Below are 19,933 nucleotides of genomic sequence, written 5' to 3' on the forward strand. Positions count from 1 at the left end.
TAAAGCCTGGCTCTCCAGTGATGCCGCTGCAAGCGTACTGTCACCCGTGTGTTTTCGTAACTGACGCGATATACCACGCGCGCACCGTCCTTAGATGTCAGGCAGCGTATGCTCGTGCTGTTGCGCACTCACCTGCAGACGATGCCCTGCCGGTGCAGGCGGTCCAGAGCAGTGACGATCTGCGCCGCCCAGAGGCGCACCCGCCGCTCGCGGCCGGCTGGCGGCGCCGCGTCGGCCATGTCCCTGCTCCTGGCACCGCCAGCCGGGCCGCCGCCGGAGCTCCGTGACGCCGCGCCGACGCCGTCCGCGTCGCAGACCGAGCCTGGTGGGCTGTGGCCGGCCGCGGCGGCGCCGTCGGCGGAGCTCTGCTCCCTGGCGGTGGCCGCGGTCTCGACGAGGTCGCACGGGGAGGCGCGCGACGACGCGCCGTCCGCGCGAACGGTCAGATCGCTGGCCGAGTTCTGAGACGCCACACCGGCCACGGCCGGGCCGCTTGAGGTGCTCCACGGGGTAACGCCGGCCATGTCGCTGACGTCCGGAGGCCGCGGCTGAGTGGCGTCGTCTGCGGCCGCCGCCAACACTCCCGAGGGGTGACGAGACGCGACATCGGCCGCCGTCGGTGCCGAGTCGCTGACGGCGCTACAAGAGGCACTGTTCACGGCTGGGCCGCCAGTGTGGCCCAGAGCACACGGACTCGAGGCAGGATCATCACCAAGGCTCCACGAGCCTCGAACATCCGCCGTCGCGGTCGGATTACAACAATTACCCGCAAACGAATCAACACCCGTATTGCTACCGCAGTCACCGAAGGCACCGTTCACTGCACCGTTCACCGTCCCACTGTCACCGTTCGTCGGGTGACCAGCGGCCCTGTCTCGTGCCGACCCACCGTCCGTGGCCGGCGCGCGGCCTCCGCTGGTGGTGAGCCGCCGGCCCCGCATCTGCAGCGTCCGCTCCACGGCCGAGAGCAGCTGCTGAGTGCGCCCGACTAGGGCGTCCGGCGAGCCGGCCAGCCCGGCCGCCGGCCACGGCTCCGGCTCCGGCTCTGGTTCTGGGCAGCTGAGATGGCGCGCCAGGCCGACAGAGCCGGAGCCGCCGCGACGCGCCGCCGCCTCGCGCTCCTCGAACAGCTGCAGGTAGCTGGCGGAGGCGCCGCCACTGTCGGCCAGGGACGCGCTGCTGACCGCGGAGCGGAGCCCGGCGTCGTCGGCGTCGCTCGGTCCGCGCTCGGCTGACGGCGGTGGCGCGAGCGGGGCGGGGACACTGGCCAGCGGCGGCGCCGGGTCGGCGCCGGACGGCACTGCCTGTTCCCCGGCGGCGGCGGCAACGGCAGACGAGGGAGAGGCGGTGTCAGACGCAGAGGAGGCAGAGGCAGCGTCCGGGCCAGGCGGCTGCTGGCGCTGCGGCTCCGGGTCGCCGGCGAGCGTGTCCCACAGCGGACTGCCCCTGTCGTACCGACACACGGACGTCATCATCCCGGGACACGGACGTCCTCATCCCAGGACACGGACGGCCGCATGAGCAGTGGTGGACGTCAAAACCGCAAGGCATTACCCACTCTATTGTGAACTGGTCTTGATCATACGCTCGCCCCAATGGGGAAAGTAGAGACACCGGGCTTGTGTGACATGACATAACCCCAATGACTCCTTCACAGCGTGCACTAGCGGCGGAAATGCGAATGTACGCAAGGCTGCATGGATAATTGTACTAACGGTACTCAGTCAGTTATCGACAGCAAGGTGAGTTATCAAATGCCCGCTTAGTTTCTTTTGACCACAGAATTGCGTGTATTAGGTCGTGTATTACGCACATTGCATTTTGGGACACCTAGTTAAGACTGAGCCTTTGGGCTACTGATACACCACACAATCTTTGTAAAAACAAACGAATGGAATACAAGAACACATGACTTAACATGACGTGTAATAATGCTCAACCCAACGAAAGAGCACTTTCACAATCTGTCAGCACCACTTAGGTGCTTTCAGCCAGCGACTTCCCCTGCAAACGACATCTGGCCTGGTAACCAAGCAAGCGACGCGCTAACCACTGCCGCCCTCAGTCCGCCCGCCTTGCCCCTCCACGGACGGCTGGCGTCGGGCGGCCGCGGCCTCAGTACGTACATGTAGTGGAGCACCAAGAAGTAGGCGTGTTCCGTCTCCACCAGCTGGTGCAGCGGCGCCATGTGAGGCACGCCCTCCGGCAGGACGGCGGCGGCAGCTCCCGGAGCCGACGCCGATGGGCCGACGCTCTTCTCCACCACCTGCGGGCAGCGTCCGCCGCCGTCGGCACATGGTCCACGCTGGGACGCAGTAGACACTGGGCCGGCAGACAATGCGGTACGGCAGACTATGAGCTGAGAGCTGGTGGTCCACGCTGGGACGCAGTAGACACCGGGCCGGCAGACAATGCGGTACGGTAGACTATGAGCTGAGAGCTGGTGGTCCACGCTGGGACGCAGTAGACACCGGGCCGGCAGACAATGCGGCAGGGCAGACTATGAGCTAAGAGCTGGGGACTTCAGAAATTAAGGCAATGCAGGTAATAGGAGCTAGGAGCTGCTCGGGGCTAATATAATATGAGAGCTAGGAACTACTAGGAACTAGGAACTACGAACTGTCACGAGCTAGGGGCTACTAGGAACTAGGAGCTTTTATAAACTGGGGGCACTCAGCCCTGGCTGACATTGGGGGCACCTGGGGGTGCTCTACTGGCTGGGGAATGGTGACAGTGATGGGTGGAGGGGTCCCAGATAAATCAGCCGATAACAACAGCACGAATGCGAGCTGGAAATACTGGGGGTGCCGCCACACGGAACAGACACATCTGTAACAGAAACACACGCTCGCGCCCGAGAGAGGTGAAGTAAAGCACCGTTAACATGCACATCCATCGTGCCTCGGGAAGACGCCATGCACGGCCTGAGGTAATTGCCATAAAAGCCATTGGCGCCGGCAATACTGTTTGGTCATGATTCCCGGCAACCCTTTATCATAATTTTCTGAAAACGCAGTAATCTTTTAGGAACTGGTATCTCATGCGAGTTACCGCCAGATGGCGCATTTTCGATTTCTTAATGACAGCGAGCAACATGAGATTCCAGGGCAGATGCTGCCGGTGCCGGTACTCCCCTTGACAGCGGTGCCCTCCGCTGGGTCACTGTGTGGCCGGTGACCTACCTTAACGACGAAGGGCCGGCCGGTGTCGGCGTCGGCGACCTTGAGCCGTCCGCCAGTCAGTCCGACGATCTTGTAGGCGGCGAGCCGGCGGCCACCTTCAACACAGAGGCGACTGAGCCGCCGGCTCCGCTAGAACACACACGGCCGGACGTGACCGCAGCGAGCCCCCAGGCGCCCACACAGGCCGGGCTCGGCCGGCCAGCGGCACACGGCAGGCGACGGTACACACACCCACAGTGAGGGACAGAACACACCCCCACGGCAGGCGACGGTGCACACACCCACACTGAGGGACATAACACACCCCACGGCAGGCGACGGTACACACGCCCACACTGAGGGACAGAACACACCCACACGGCAGGCGACGGTACACACACCCACACTGAGGGACAGAACACACCCACACGGCAGGCGACGGTACACACATCCACACTGAGGGACAGAACACACCCACACGGCAGGCGACGGTACACACACCCACACTGAGGGACGGCACACACCCACACGGCAGGCGACGGTACATACACCCACACTGAGGGACAGAACACACCCCACAGCAGGCGACGGTACACACACCCACACTGAGGGACGGCACACACCCCCACGGCAGGCGACGGTACACACACCCACACTGAGGGACAGAACACACCCACACGGCAGGCGACGGTACACACACCCACACTGAGGGACGGCACACACCCACACGGCAGGCGACGGTACATACACCCACACTGAGGGACAGAACACACCCACACGGCAGGCGACGGTACATACACCCACACTGAGGGACAGAACACACCCACACGGCAGGCGACGGTACACACATCCACACTGAGGGACAGGACACACCCACACTGAGGGACAGAACACACCCACACTGAGGGACGGAACACACCCCCACGGCAGGCGACGGTACATACACCCACGCTGAGGGACAGAACACACCCACACAGCAGGCGATGGTACACACATCCACACTGAGGGACAGGACACACCCACACTGAGGGACAGAACACACCCACACTGAGGGACAGAACACACCCAAACGGCAGGCGACGGTACACACACCCACAATGAGTGACAGAACACAACCACACTGAGGGACAGAACACACCCACACTGAGGGACGGAACACACCCACACGGCAGGCGACGGTACACACATCCACACTGAGGGACAGGACACACCCACACTGAGGGACAGAACACACCCACACTGAGGGACGGAACACACCCCCACGGCAGGCGACGGTACATACACCCACGCTGAGGGACAGAACACACCCACACGGCAGGCGACGGTACACACACCCACAATGAGTGACAGAACACAACCACACTGGGGGACAGAACACACCCACACGGCAGGCGACGGTACACCCACCCACGCAAGCGCGCATGCACGCACGCACGCACCGAGGAACCCAACACACCTGCACTGAGGGACAGAACACACCCACACTGAGGGATGCAACACATTCACACTGAGTGACAGAACACACCCAAACTGAGCAAAAGAACATGCCTAAACTGAGGGACGGACCACACCAACACTGAGCGACAGAAAACATCCACACTAGCGACAGAACACACCCACACCGAGCGACAGAGAACACCCACACTAGCGAGCGACGGGTGTTTTCTGAGCGACAGAAACACACCCACAATGATGGACAGAGCGCCCACACTGAGGGGCAGAACACATCCACACTGGAAGTTACCAAACACACCCCGGGAACAATTACCAGCTCACACAGAGTGTGGGGGGGGGGGCGCATCAAACGCCTACAATGAGAGAGCCATCACCCACACTGGGAGACAACAAAGGCATACTTTTCTGGAGCTCAAATCCCAGCTCACACAGAGTGACGGACAACGCCCATGTATAGGGACAACAAACAAATGTGCCGATGGGCAACGGCGTCCGGCGCGGAGGGACAATCGTCATAAATGCAGGTGGATAAAACAAATATTGGAGCGGGAGACAAACAGACCACACAAGAGACCACGAATCACCCAAAGAAAGACAAAACAACACAACGAGAGACAACGCAACACGCACAGTGAGTGAGCCAACGCTTTCCACATCGATTCAGGGGGACATCACAGTACCCAAAACACAGACTACCCGAACGGATGTACTAGGACGGTCCGTTCGCCAGACTGATACAGACGGTCAACATGCTACCCGATATAATGAGTTATATAACAGCGAAATTACACTGTCATAACTTATGATGCTGTCAGCAGAGACACTAATGACTTCCCAAAAATTTGGCTGTGTGGTCCTATGCATTGTCAACGCGTCTACGGGAACTTGCAGAGAGTGGTTCTATGCCTTGTCAATGCATCTATAAGGACTTGCAGAGAAAGAACCCTTAATGGAAAACAGGCAAAAGCAAACACGTAACATTTTAAGGAAAAAAATCAAAAATTCAAAAAATGTAAGTCACACACAGTGCATATAATAAGGCTGTCAGGACATGACTGACCTTGAAGACGCCATCAGGGCATGCATGTGAATACAGGCTGAGCAAGGGGCTTACAGCCGACTGGGTGACAACCAACGCAGCAGGCGAACTGACAAACTGACAGACTGACAAGACTGGTAGACCGACGAACAGACGGACAGACTGACAGACAGACTGACAGACTGACAAGACTGGTAGACCGACCGACAGACAGACAGATTGACCGACAGACTGACAAACTGACAAGACTGGCAGACAGGCAGACTGAAAGACACAAAGGCAAACTGACAAGCTGACAAGACTAGCAGGCAGGCGGACTGACAGACGTACTGACAGACAGACTGAAAGAGACTGACAGACCGACAGACTGACCGACTGACAGCATGACAGCCTCCAGTCTGACAGGCTGGCAGACCTGCCGACTGACGGACTGACGGAGGGCCGGCAGGCAGCCGGGCGGACCGCGTGCCGTTACCTGCGGGGTATCGGCCGTCTCCTGGCCGTCCAGCAGCTGACAGAGTTGCTCGGCCCGGCTGATGTACATGGCCGTCTTGCGCCGCACCGCCGCCCGCCGCTCCTGGCTGGGGTCGCCTGGCACAACAGGCAGCCGGTCACGCCGCCGGAGATGGCGGAGGCTCGCCACGGGCAGGCGCGTACCCACACGGAAGCCCCCGGGGACATGTATACCTACTCCCCACCCCCTCCTACCGCTCACCAAATGTATGGCAGGTATCATTGAGCACGTGACAGTTTGCTATCGAAATTCCCAGGACATGCACACAAAGCAAGATGGAGAATACGCGGTGTTGTTTAAGGACACGGGACATTGTGTGCGGATGTGACGCGCTAAATTCGATTTTCATGAAATTTCTTGAGCTGAGCTTCTCCCCCCGCCTCCCCCCCCCTTAGTAGCGGACCGCGGCGCGGTAACTGACCACCGGTCGAACGCCGCGGACGGGTCTGGAGCCTCGCGGGTGTCCGTCTCCACCAGCGTGTCACCGAGCCGTTCCCCGCACGCCGCCCATCCGCCCACCCTACCCGCCCCGATCCGCCGGAGGACGGCGTCCGTATGATCCCAGCTAATCCCACCGCAGCGTCCCGCGGCGGCAGCATCCCACTCCACCCCCGCCCCCTGGGCAGGAGGAGCGTCCGCCCGCCACGCACCCTGGACGCCGTTGATGAGTGTGCCGATGCCCTCTTGGTACTGATTGAAGGCCAGCTGCCAGAGGCACTGCGCCTCGGCCTGCTGCGCCCGGCAGATGGCGTTGGCCGCCTGCGGACGGGACGGCGCCGGTCAGCGATCGGGCCTCACTTCACGCGAGCTGGATACTGGTCGTTCCTGGGCGGCGTGGGCGCCGCACTGAATCTCTGCAGCTAACCAGAACACCGGGCCAAGCCAGCACAGGCGCCATGGCCGATACAAATATTTACGCAGTCTAGGCCATTCTACAATTACGCAAAAAGAAAAGAAAAAACGATGAGAAATCAATAAGGAAGCCTCCATAAGTATTAAGCTTAATCACCTTTCTAACTCAATTCGTTCCATACAATCATAGCTAACCAGTATCGCAAAAGGCCAATATTGAGACAGATCAGCGGCCCCTTCACGTGCAGTGAGTAAGCCACCAAGCCTGCATTTGCCGTCGCCACGATCTCCTGCCGCCCAGTCAGGCACTGACCACGACCAAGTACTGGGCGGTGTCCTCCTGCGGCTGCTCCGGACGGAGCCGGCCGGCGTCCCCAGCGCCCGCCTCGGCCGCGCCGTCTGGCCGCTCGCCAGCCGGGTCGGCCTCGACTCCCGCCTCGGCCGCGCCGTCCGGCCGCCCCCCGGCCGGGCCGGCCTCGACTCCCGCCTCGGCCGCGGTCTCTGGTCGCTCCGGCGGCCGGCCGGGCTGCAGCCGCGGCTCGGCAGCCTCTCCGGGCGACAGCCGCAGCGCGTCGAGGCGGGCCAGCATGGCGGTGGTGTCAGCGGCCGGAGCGGCTGGGGCAGCGGCACCGGCGTCGGCCGGCAGGTCCGGCAGCTCGCCGTCGCTGTCCAGGCTGAGCTCGGAGCCGGGCGGCGACGGCGCCTGCGGCGGCGCGGCAGGGTTGTCACCAGCCGACAGGGGACGGGGGGAGGGGAGGCTGCAGCGGGAGGCGCGCGGTCACTGAGACCCGCGACACAACGTCTGGCTCGGCGTGCCGTGTCGCGGCCGTCAGCAGGGAGCACGTGGTGACGGTTGCAACGGTGGGAGGGGGGGGGGGGGGGGCACGGGCCCCGTACGTGAAGCGACAGCCAGCTTTGCAGATGTTCCAGGATCGCACGCAGATCCTGGAAAATCCGCTCGCAGAAATCTCGGCCGGCAGCCACGGAGCGCAGACCAGACGGCGGCCTCACCCGGTCCAGGTCGCGCAGCAGGTCCGGCTGCGGCGGCTCGCTGAGTAGCTGCAGGCTGCTGGTGCCGTCGACGGCGCCGTCGGGAGCCAGCGGGTCCAGCGACGCCAGGCTGTCCGTCACTGCCGGAGGCGCCTGCGCCGCGGAGGGCGCGCCATCCGCCGCCGGCGACTCTGGCGGCGCCGGCGACGGGCGGCAGCTCAGCAGCGCCGGCCGGGTACGGTGGCGGCTCCCCCGGGTACGGCAGCGCGCCGGGACGGCGGCGTGATGACGTCACTGCCCGTCTGGGACGAGCCGAGCGAGGCGGCGGGCTGAGCGGCCGCGGGATGAGCGCCGCTGGCAGTCGGTCCGCCTCGTTCACCGCTCGGCAGTCTCCGTCCTGCCGACGCCGCACACGTCATCAGTCGCCCCGCAGACAGACGCATGGAGCCAACAGGTGTTTTATAGCGCTTCCAAGCTTGCTGCAGCTTATTATAAAGCTAGCTACTAGGGTAGAGGCACCTCTGTAAATTCCAACTCAGCTACATCGCTTGTTTCTTTTCAGAAAAGGAGTGTTCACATGCTTTAGATAGAACCAAGAATTACCATCAAACTCACCTCAAAGAACTTGGCAAAGCTGGCACTGGCAAACAGTGGCGGGTGTTGGGCCACAAACTCAAGCATGGCACGGATGGACGCCTGCCGCTCTTCCACCACCGGTGCCTCGAATCTGGCCATGGGGTAGCTCTGTTGTCATGTGTCAGGTGAGTAAAACAGGAAAGAAACACCTAGCTCTTGGAGACTGCAGAGCAATGTGAGCCTGCATGATAAACATCTGACATACACAATAAAGTTAATTTAGAATGATGGCTCAAGCTTTACAAACATGCTAACAACAAAAATATAAGACATAGTTTGGAGCCCTCTAAAAGGCACCCAGTTAACATGGATCATATGGAAAGTCTTATGAAGAGCAAAACTGCACAAAATGAAAATGTACAACTTTTACCTGTTAAAATAGCTTGTCTTGGGCAAACTTGGAAATGTTCCCTTCAAATAGAGTGCAGAATGCAGAGACTCCATTTCCTTGTGTAACTTCCTGAACTCATTGTACCTTTTCCATACAGTGACTTGAGTACTTGCTTCAGGAGATAAGCAATGGAAAAACCTGCAATTGTCAAGACATGAAAATGGTGTTGTAGCTGGTCTGAGATATTCCATATTCACCAACTTATTACTTAAAACAAACAATGATATGCTCCTGCATAAACACATAATCATGTTTGGGTGCATTCCACAGGAAGCAAAGATTATGGCATTTATAAGATAATGTCATGTCAAACACAAACTGATTTTGTTGATCAGATTCCTGATTCAAATGGCCTTTGTCAGTGTGAAAAACAGTTTTTTATGATCTCATCCAAAGCAAGCACTTGATCAGAACCATGTGATGGTGATTCACTTGACTTTTATGCTTCAAGTACTTCACATTGCATCTGATGACTTAAATGCACATGCAACAAGCCATTCTTGGTGCATCATTGGGCATTACAGCACACTCAGCTTGCAGGGGATGCACCCATAGCTATGAAGTGTTTTTTTAGAGCATGTCAGGCACAAACAGTCTTCAACACAGCAATGGAACACCATGATTGCCAAGAATGACTAAAATACAAAATTTACAAATCACAATGATAATGCATTTGTGCTCATCAAGCTGACAGGCTTTTACGCATCTCCCGCATTGCAGATGTGTGGTTGCTTGCAGGATATCAACAAAATGGTTGCATATATTCATCGCGATCTCGGCATATCGGATTCATCAGCGCAGGCGTAAAACTACAGTGGCCAATGCGACGCAGAGCCACAACGGACTAGCGAGATCTTTCCAGAGTATGCTCAATCCGTTCCATGACGTCATCGTTTGTAATGCTCGGCAGTGAGTGGGGGGGGGGGGGGGGGGCGGGGGGCAGCTACTACGCAAAACCTCTATAATCATGATGAAACGATCAGTTGCAGACACTTATGATCTCGGAATCAGATAATAATTGAAATGCAGGCAATAACAGTGACACATACATTGCAGAGTTACGTACCCAAAATGGACGCCAGACAACAAAATTGCGCGCTGGTGAAGTCTAACTGAGGGGGTGGGGGGGGGGGGGGGGAGCGAGTCGTCACTAATGTTGGCTTTCCCCGGGGTTAAGCAACAAGAGCAATCCCTACAAAATATTTCAGGGCGGGAAAATGCGGTAGAACTGGGTACACAGAGAGCATGGAAACGTGTTGCACTACAGACTGGCCAACAATTGTCAGTACCGAAAGTATAACAGACAGTATAAATAATGATATTGCACCGGACCAATTTTGATCGGTGGGTACGGCCCCGAGGACTTCAATGAATAGCAATATAGCACCCAAGTTTTGGAAGGCAGCAGGGCACCTGACCTGCTGGGTAACCGAGGGCAACAACACCGTGACGTCATCAAATCCCAGCGGACGAGCATAGTACAAAACCTCACCCTTGGCGCCCCTTCTCTTTCGTCTTCAAAAATAAAGTGAAACGCCAGTTGATGGCACAAATTACGCAGCGGCTATCGGGTCTTTTCGGAAAGATACTCACTTTGGATGTGATTTTGTAGATGGTATATCCCTTTTCATGCTTCTCAAAACATGGCACTTCAAATATTCGGACCCAGCCGTCTTTCTTCATTCCCGGTTTGATTCATGACCGCGACATGTGCCTGCCGCCTCCCGACGCAGCAACACGTATCCCGTCGCCGACGTTGCAACCAGCTGATTGGGAAAACACCACGGGACCGTGTGAAATGGAATGACGTTGACCGACGTCGCCGAGGACGCGCCTGCTCACCCATCCACTGAGCCAATTTACGAGAGTGCGAAGCCGTATGTTAATTGTGGGTGGAATCAGGGGGGGGGGGGGGGGTAGGGGGAGTGGGAGAGAGGGGCGCATCCAATCAACTTGTCACCTCACACGCCGCGTCCTTGAGTTACGTGCGAGAGGCACATGAGCAGATTACCGAAACTCATACCCCTTCCATTTCTGCCCACAGGTAAACCGGGGAAGCAACTGGTGCGCTAGCCAACTGGATTCGGTGGCTCGTCGTGCCCGTTCCTATCGTTCCCTGCTCTACACAAGGTGTGCAACCGAAGGTCTGTCGTATGACCGCGAACTTCCCACGTTCGTTCGGGATACTTCCCACCCTCAGGGCCTTTTTTCGTTCAGCAACGCCATGCACTGGTACGGTAATCCGGTAACGTGCGTACCCTTTAATTCGAACGAAACGCCGCGCCACCTTCGTGTCACAGGCTTTTGGCTACGCAGATGCACGACAGTGCTTGTCGTCCGCAACATTTTGACACTCGGCCACACAAAGGCAAAATGGCTCCAACATCAGAATATTTTAGGACCACACCTACATCTACATGCGCCTACACCTATTATACTTACACCTACAGACACGTACATGTAGCCATACCGACCACATCAGTCACCAGGACTTGCCTCTATTTCAGAATTCGCGAAATAGTTCCGGGTATCCTTCCCAAATCGCGACTTTTGCATATGTAAGGCGTCAGAGAACATCTATGCGTTGCCAGTAAATGTTTGCTTAGTTTGGCGAGCGCCGCTTTAAGGCGCTTGCGTCCCCCCCCCCCCCCCCTTTCTGCCCCAGGCGCCCCGCGCGAGGGAACACAGCGTCGAGGGCTAGGAGAGGGGGAATTACGAAGAAGACTCGGAGAGCTGCCGGCGCGAGGGCGCGCGCTCCAGCGGAACCGCTGTGTGGAGTGCCTGTGAAGTGTGAAATACAGGTGGTGATTTTGGACGTACTGAATGTACCAGCGAGCCGGAGGCGAGACGCCAGAACAGCAGACCTCACACATATATGGGCGACATCACACCATTTCAAACCTGAGCAAGGTTTCGTAGAAGCATTGGTTGCTTTCCTCTGATACCTAGTGGCAGCCCCGCAAACCTCTGGACGATTTCTAGCCTTGCAGCAAACTGAAAACTTAATGGCCTAAATCGCAAAGTTGAACACCTTGTTGTTTATTGGAGTTTGGGGGCGCGCCGACTGCGGTAGTCCATTTGGCGCCCATAACGTGTATTGTTTTTACCCATCTATTAAGCAGCATAAATGGTTCCAAAGTTGGTGTGTTTGAGAAATAAGAAGATCTGTTGAGCTCCGAGAAATTGTGAGTTGTCTCCTATCATATCACTTAGGGTAAGGGGCGAGTCATGCTGTCCAAAGTAACGTTGGCGTTCTTCCACGAGGCGCGGACAAGACACAAGGACATGACGAACGGTGAGGACAGCGCCCGCATCGATGGCAGATAGGTTATCGGCTCCCCTCCAACATATAGCGGTGGGTTTGCGTACGTGGTGGCCGATGCGTAGTCTGCAGAGGATCACCTTTTCCTCGCCTCATTTTGCAGAAACACGAACACGAAGTTGACCACCTTGCGTTCGGTACCGATGTGTTGGTTTTCCGGTGTGGGGCATACGCCATGTGTCGGTTAGAAAAACATGGGAGAACCCGTCTCGGACAACCAGTGACTTGTTTTTTTTCTCCAGATCCAAGCCACAACGATGTAAGCTGTACGCCGAAAGTGTTGTTCTCGGTCCCGCTGATGTCCAACAGCGCAGTCACCATTCGTACCGGTGGCCGCATTCTTCCACCGCTTTCACTGCGCCGCCGCTCAGCCGGCAGCTCTCGGCTCCAGTCCAGCTCCACCGCGTGCCGCCCCTCCCCCTGCCCCCCTGGCCTTGACCCTCTCCCTGCGCGGCTGTAGTCCGCGACGTCTTTTTTTAGAAGCCGCACCCCCACAGCGCGACACAGCCGGCGCGCACGCCCGCCTCCGCCGCTACTCGGGGTCCTTCCAGGAGCGCTTCTTGGGCACGACAGGCATCTGGGCGGCACGGTCGCCGCCGGCCACGGTGGCGAGCGAGGCGCCGCGACTGCCGCGACTGCCGCGGAGGCCGCGGCCACGCGCGCGGCGGCCCCGCGAGCCGGGCCCGGCCAGAGGTCGGCCGGGGCGGGGTCCGATCAGGCGCGGACGGCCGCGCGGCCGCTTGATACCTGCCGACGGACAGGGGCGCCGGGTCAGGTCAGGTCAGGTCTGGCAGGGGCATAGGTGTATCTTTTTCTAAAAATATATTGGACAAGGGCGCCGGGTCAGGTCCGGTCTGTCAGGGCACTGACGTGATGTTGACAGGGGGCCGGGTCAGGTCAGGTCAGGTCTGGCAGGGACATAGGTATATTTTGAGAGGAAGGAAAAATTATATATTGCACGGGGGCGCCGGGTCAGGTCAGGTCTGTCAGGTACACAGGCGTGATAGTAGACACGGGTGGCGGGTCAGGTCAGGCAGATCGGCAGGGAAACAGGCGTTATATTGACACACAGCCAGCGGCGGGACCGGCACGCATTGACTGACCGAGCTTGGCACTTGCAGACATCCAAACCACGCTGTTGACTGGATAATGGCGATCTCAAAAGGTGGATGGCTTTCCCCAATACAATATTTTAAAAAAGGCTTTATTACTTACCACAATATACACAAATACGTCATTGCAGCATTAACTGCTTGCTACAGTGTACTTACTAGAGACGCTACGCGGATGATGCTTATACACCAGCTACTACAAGTCGGAGGATTGCGGACCCAGCGCGCGGAGCCAGTGTTCGCTCGTGACGGGACGTCCGTGCCGCAAGCTCACGGGCCGACCGGCGCCGGCTCACCTATGGGCGGCCGGCCGGACGCGGCGAACGGCAGTGGCGGCAGCGGCAGTGCCAGCTCGGCCGGCGGCGGGATTAGCTCCTCCATGCTGCCGTCGCTGGCGCCGCCCGGGTCCGGGTCTGAGTCGGAGTCGGCCGGTACCGAGTCGCCGACGCCGTCGAAGCCGAGGCCCTCTGCACGCCCAGGTAGCAGTCCTGGCGACACGGGGCGTGGTCAGAGCGTCGCGGCAGTCACAGTCACGTGACCTCCCTACCGCCCCGACCGGCAGCTGCCGCCACTCCCCTGATTCGCTGCTCACAAGCGACGCGAGGCGCGCTTTCCTGCCCAACTTACGACGGAAATTTCCTTGAATACTTGCGTTCTACTGTGCGCTGTCAGAACGACTGATAGTATGCGACGTGTAGTCGTGCGCAGTTGGGCAGCAGACCCGTGTGCCGGCCACACGGATTACAATCGGTAACGGAAACACGCCACTTACGCTTCGCGACAATGCTAGAAAAAGTATTCGCCGAAAAGGTACCGCGAAAAAACAGAAAGCTTTCACGGTTAACAGAACAATAAAATCAGGCAAGACCGCGCGTAGAAGTGGGCATTCTCGTTCTCTCCGCACGGCATCATATTATCACCGGCTTCACAGCGTCGAAAATAGTTACCCGCATCATGTGAACCAGTCGGCAACACTAAGCAAAGCACCGTAACCGAGCCGTTCACGCCAGCCCGGAAGGAGCCGGGCGGCGGGGCCGCGCAGACCGCGGCGGCGCACTCACCACGCAGACAAAGCTGAACAGCCTGTCGTCGTCGTCAAGCCCGACGCAGGAGGCGTGTGAGAGGCAGCGACACACCAGGCACTGGACGGAGGGCAGTGCCGGCCGCGCCTCTCCCTCCGCCGAGAAGCAGAACAGACTGCACGGCGTCGGCGGCCGCCTCTGCCTGCGACATGCCGCGCCGGGACAAGGGTCAGACACGGCTCGGCTGACGGGGTTAGGTCACTTGCACCTCGGTGGGATGTTACCTGCAGTCTCCCGACAATGCGTCGAAATTTATGGACGTGGCCAGCCTGGATATATCGAAATAACTACCCTGATCACTCCAGCAACGAGAGGTAACTTAAAAATTATTCCGGACAAACCCCTTTCGACAAGCGTCGCTTTTGATCTTTCTTGTTTCAGCTTTTACTGAACGCGGCGCACGACTGAAAGATTCAAACGTGGTGCAGTACAGCAACCCCCTTCGAGACCGCCACCGGATAAGCTGGCGCCGTCTCTCTGGGCGGCGGCGCCTCACCCGATCTGCACGTTGTCGGCGCTGTGCGGCGCGGCCGTGGCGCGCACCAGCCGGAAGTACTCGACGGTGGTGGGCCCGTCGGGCGGCTGGCGGCACGACACTTGACCGCGCTCGTCCACCTCGGCCAGCTGCCACGGCCGCCGCACTAACACACGGTGCGGGTCAGAGCCGGACGACGCCGCGGACGCCGCCGGCTGGCTGCGTTCAGTTGGCGCCGGCTGCCGGCACACGCACGCCCTGGCGTCACCATGGCAACCGGGCCACGGCGCATTCGTGACGGTACCCGTTTTTCAGGTCAACGCTGGGGGCTTTGTGATATTTACAAACACGTGTTCAGCGAGCATGCTAATTTTATCCAAAAATGAAATGTGGGAAGGAACTCCAATGCTTTTGCATTAAGTACATAGAGAATTAAATGCGGGAATATCCTTCACACCTTGGCTAAAATGAAACGCGGGCTCAATCCTGATACCTTGGCTTTGGACATATCGGGTTGAAAGACAGGCAACTTCTTTTTCAGCTCCATCGCCTTCCATACAAAGGCCTTGCGTGACTTCTCCATCAGTGAATGCTTCCGGGGCGCTTTAGTTGGATGTGACGCTGGAGCGGATGGAATCTGAAACGAGCCGAACACGGCACTCGCAGTGACTGTGACACTGGAGCGGATGGAATCTGAGACGAGCCGAACATGGAACTCGCAGTGACTGTGACACTGGAGCGGATGGAATCTGAAACGAGCCGGACATGGCACTCGCAGTGACTGTGGCGACACTGGCGCGGATGGAATCTGAAACAAGCCCAACATGGCACTTGTAGTGACTAACACCCCTCCGCCGGGTAAATATACGCAGCAATGAAGCAGCTTATGATAATGCAGATCATTTATGGCGTAGTAATCACACGCGCATGACTAGTTAACAACGCGACAAAAATATACTTGAAAGACACATAAGAATATGCCTATGTAGCCCAGGGGCTCAGTTGGTGGGACATGGGATACTCAGACATATCACATTTATTTTGGGCTCTGCACTGATCATTGCGTGGCACGCATTTACGTTCGCTTTCTAGCAGCGCGCCGCTGGGCTCGGAGGACTGCAATTAGCACTCACCGACTGGCACCCAGCTTGACCCCAGGGTTGGGGCCCTGGGGTCAAGGCATACACAACAACCTGAAAACAAGCCCTGATGAAAACATTGGGACAAATGTCCACTCATGACACTAAATGAATTTCAGCGTGACGTGGGCCAGCACTAGATCATAGCAATAGCGTGCGCCCGGCGAGCGCTGGTTCAGCAATAACGCGTACCTTTACCCCGGACTCCAACTGGAGCTGTTATCAGATATGGCGCTTAGGATGCAAACTGCCAGTTCAGGGAGGTAGGAGGAGTGGCGACGACTCGGGCACGCAAACCGTTGAACCAATACGAATGGCGCTGATGCTGAACAGGGAAACGCCAGACTCGCGTAAGGGGGGAGGGGCGTTGCTCACTCATGGGCAGTTTCCCTGGCCCCTGCCTTGGCTTACCTTGATCACAGATGAAGCCGACCCAATTGTGATGGTATGGTTCTTCCTTGGCACCTGCGGGCAATCATCCACATATCAGTGTCAGCACCCAGCACTCTACACTCACCAACCATACGCCTGCATACCCCAGACCTACACATTTGCATCACGAGGCCGGTGACGTGAAGCTGCAGGTGTGCCGGCGCTTCCACGGCTACCCAAGCCCAGTCGGGCATGCAAACATTGGTCGGATCTGTCCACTGTGGTGCCATCTTCTTTTCTATTTTCCCCTGAGCATTTTGCTTGGTTGGATTTTTGGGACAAGAGGTCGTGCTTAGCAGTTTTGTTGTGCGATCCACGACCCCATCATCTCATCGCGGGATTCCGGTTCAACACAGAATTTGATAGCAAAATCTTAACATGCTGCAAAGCTTAGCACGGTCTACCCTGCCCTCTGACCTACTTGACTGGCACCGACACCAGCAGCAGGCCATCTCAGGCAGCAGCAAATAGCCACAGTCGAAACGACTCGAACTCACCCATTCCACCACAGGTATGTCGGGAAGCAGACGCTCTAACTGATTGAGCGAGGGGGAAGTTATGGCCGCAGACACCACACTACCACAGCAGCAGCAGCTGGTCTACCTTGCCGGCGGGGGCGGCGGCCTTCTCGCCCGCAGGATGGGGGCTGCCGGTCGGTACCACCGGTCGCGCCTTGCGCAGCTGCTCGAGCGGCCGTCCGACGCCCAGAAGATGGCGGCTGAACGAAAAACATCCCAGGGCCAGGCTCGAACCCGTCTTCTTCACTGCGGAGAAGAGCCGCGGCCCGTCAGACTTCACCAACGATATAGCACAGGACAATGGCGCATTTCGACAATGTTTCTCGACCTGTTCACTTTCCTGAAGTCCCGATAGCCCGGGAGGAGCGAGCAGAAAAAGGCCCCCAAAGCATTTCTTGCACCGACATCACTCAAGTAAGATGCTACAGCTAGATCAAGTAGAATATAGTCACTTATACCTCCTGCTAGAAGTAACCATCAAACACCTGACAACAGTCACGTTTGGGTCAACCTGTTCGCAGGCCGACTCACGGTACGCATCGACCTCCTTGATGGACCGCAGCTTCTTGCCGCGGGGGGAGAAGTAGTAAGCATCGGCGCGGATCTGGCCGGGCCGCTGCTCGTCGGTGCACGCTCGCTGAACTACCTCGCGCCGCCAGCCTGCCGACATATCGGGACAGGGTCACCTTCACGGAGAGGCTGGGTCGGGCGACGGGTGCAGGTCGCAGTCAGCCGGGCTGGTGAGCGAGCAGAATCATGCTGAACGAGATGCACGTCACTACACCCTTAAATGAGGTGCCAGCAACTGCAATGGCCATGGGGCAATACCATGTTCAAACATTCCATGTGACCACCATGTGTTCATGTTCCACCAGGCTTCATTGCAGCTTGGTGTAATCTATGACATGAATGTTGATGACAGATATGACTATCACAAAAAGTGCAAAAACTTCACTGATCCACCACCAAGGTTTGCCTACAATTTCATGCTGCCCAGAGCAGGCGGCATGGAACATGCTTGCTTTGCACAGCCACTGTGCTTCCCACAGTCAGTACTTCAACCCATGCTTATAGTATTCTGTATGGTACTCTGTTTCCATTCAGCTAGCTCCTGGGCTAATTTGAATTACCACAGGGCTTTGCAAATGAGTAATAATGTTCACAGCTGCAACACAATGCATTACAAAATCACAAACTTGTGATGCAAAAGTTGCAATGCAGAGAAAACAGATTCCTGTGATAAATGTCAGCAAAGGTCCTTAAATGCTACACAAGTTTTGGACTTGGCTCAGCATGAATCAAGCCTGGAAGCTTGCCAAGAATTGGCTCAACACCCAATAGGGGAACAGCATAAGTCAAGTTTGAATGAAACTTTTTGTTGAGACATCATAGCAGCACCCAAGCACATAGCAACCACCCAGGTGGCATGCAAAGAGAAATTGGCATTGGGTATTATATTCACAAAATTATGTGGAAGAACTTTCAAGTAATAGACTGGCTGCATTTCTCACTTACTCAATGTCTTCTATCCAACAAATGACAACTGATAATAAATTCTACTCAGAAACACAGGGTCATGGAATTTGTTGGCAGCAGAGTAGTTCTTATCAACCAAGTGCATGTCAGAAAAGCCCTTTGAACCCTGAAACTGCCTGATCACTTAGCTACATTTGTAATGACTTGCATTTACATGCAAAAAAAACAACTTACCACGGTTGAACGGAACCCTCAGGCTCGGGTTGTCTTCAATTGTTGGAGATCTCTTTGTTAAACCTGTAAGATACTAACTGGTTTAATAACTGACATAAAAGTAATCCCATCATGAAATGTGGGAAATTCCTGTAAGCTTCGACCCCATATATGCTGAAATCAGTGCTGACTATGGACCAAACTCTGAGTGTTCAGGTTCATTATGCACATGTACTGAAATTTTTGCGGAATCATAGTTCCTGCACCAGATATGTTTAACACACCATACTGTTTCTCACTCTGGCACCTCACCATGTTGGTGAGAGGGTAGGCATGATGTCAATGACTGCAAATGACTGCTGCCACCCCCACCTGGTGACAGTGCAGGGTCCTCTGGATGTGCTTGAGCTCTGTGGTTGTCAAATGGTTCATCATGCTCTTCCACATTATTTTCAGGGAGAACTTCTGAATCATGCCCTGTTTCAGGCAACGCATGTATATCCATTTCGACAGGGTTATTGAGGCACGAGGAACGCACGCTCCCCACGCTCCGACTAGGGCCCTATGCTCCGACTCTTTTACAAGCTGGCGGCCAACAGCACAATATCAATCCCCGCATTACCGCATATTGGTTGGCGATGTTGTGACGTCATCATAGGACTAAGTTACATGGCACCAACGATACGGCGGCGTTTAAAGACGTTTTTTTGCGCGCTGGTTTCAGGGGCGGGTCCAGGATTTCGCCAAGGGGCGGGGCACCTAGAGTTTAGGGCTCCCTCCGAAAATATCCTTGCATTCACGTCAGTACCTTTGAAGACAAATAGTATGTAGTTTGTATATGAATATGTGTATACATATATACATAAATAACACGGAAACCCATCTTACTGTGCACAGCCTTATGAAGCTCGGTGTGCTACGTATGCATGTACATACAGTTCATCCATGCTCTACAGATCACGTCAAAATGCTGTAATTTTGAGGCTAAGTATTTCAGAACACAGGCAAAATTAACTCGAGTTGGCTGCTAACTACCATCAAAACCAGCACGGACTTCATTCCCCAGCTTATACGGTAGCGGCTGGGCGATGTATCAGCTGGTGGCTGATGCGTAACGCGGGTTTTC

The 19,933-nt window shown here is 56.7% G+C and overlaps 3 protein-coding genes across 3 annotated transcripts in view; all 3 read right to left on the minus strand.

Annotated features, from left to right (window-relative positions):
* Positions 1 to 639: 639 nt before the first annotated feature.
* On the minus strand, positions 640 to 7,393 carry LOC119109068 (uncharacterized). Its single transcript, XM_037232609.1, has 7 exons — positions 7,335 to 7,393; positions 6,820 to 6,928; positions 6,131 to 6,246; positions 3,183 to 3,311; positions 2,127 to 2,266; positions 1,329 to 1,446; positions 640 to 651 (listed from the first exon to the last, which is right to left on the minus strand). The coding sequence occupies exons 3-7, from the start codon at positions 6,197 to 6,199 to the stop codon at positions 640 to 642; spliced, it is 468 nt and encodes a 155-aa protein (XP_037088504.1). The 5' UTR covers positions 6,200 to 6,246; positions 6,820 to 6,928; positions 7,335 to 7,393.
* A 5,499-nt stretch (positions 7,394 to 12,892) lies between these two features.
* Positions 12,893 to 19,363, minus strand: LOC119109077 (uncharacterized). Its single transcript, XM_037232618.1, has 10 exons — positions 19,180 to 19,363; positions 18,829 to 18,891; positions 17,650 to 17,778; positions 17,204 to 17,364; positions 16,580 to 16,633; positions 15,523 to 15,666; positions 15,051 to 15,268; positions 14,534 to 14,696; positions 13,937 to 13,960; positions 12,893 to 12,937 (listed from the first exon to the last, which is right to left on the minus strand). Exons 1-10 carry the CDS (start codon positions 19,310 to 19,312, stop codon positions 12,893 to 12,895), a joined length of 1,134 nt encoding a protein of 377 aa, XP_037088513.1. The 5' UTR covers positions 19,313 to 19,363.
* A 6-nt stretch (positions 19,364 to 19,369) lies between these two features.
* The window catches only part of LOC119109087 (protein SMG9), a 9,277-nt gene continuing 8,713 nt past the window's right edge, over positions 19,370 to 19,933 (minus strand). The window contains exon 8 of the mRNA XM_037232626.1: positions 19,370 to 19,392. Within this exon, the coding sequence (XP_037088521.1) occupies positions 19,370 to 19,392 (23 nt within the window). The remainder of the gene's footprint in view (positions 19,393 to 19,933) is intronic.

The sequence above is a fragment of the Pollicipes pollicipes genome, unplaced genomic scaffold (assembly GCF_011947565.3).
Source record: "Pollicipes pollicipes isolate AB1234 unplaced genomic scaffold, Ppol_2.1 Scaffold_2555;HRSCAF=2994_pilon_pilon_pilon, whole genome shotgun sequence".
Classification (NCBI taxonomy): Eukaryota; Metazoa; Arthropoda; class Thecostraca; order Pollicipedomorpha; family Pollicipedidae; genus Pollicipes; species Pollicipes pollicipes.

Coding starts and splice junctions, on each gene's coding strand:
- LOC119109068 (XM_037232609.1), bottom strand. CDS start 6,199: ATGTACATCAGCCGGGCCGAGCAACTCTGTCAGCTGCTGGACGGCCAG. Junction 3,312..6,130: donor AGACGGCCGATACCCCGCAG/GTAACGGCACGC, acceptor TGTGTGTTCTAG/CGGAGCCGGCGGCTCAGTCG. Junction 2,267..3,182: donor GCCGGCCCTTCGTCGTTAAG/GTAGGTCACCGG, acceptor CGCTGCCCGCAG/GTGGTGGAGAAGAGCGTCGG.
- LOC119109077 (XM_037232618.1), bottom strand. CDS start 19,312: ATGGATATACATGCGTTGCCTGAAACAGGGCATGATTCAGAAGTTCTC. Junction 17,779..18,828: donor GAGGGTTCCGTTCAACCGTG/GTAAGTTGTTTT, acceptor ATATGTCGGCAG/GCTGGCGGCGCGAGGTAGTT. Junction 14,697..15,050: donor GCCGACAACGTGCAGATCGG/GTGAGGCGCCGC, acceptor GGCATGTCGCAG/GCAGAGGCGGCCGCCGACGC.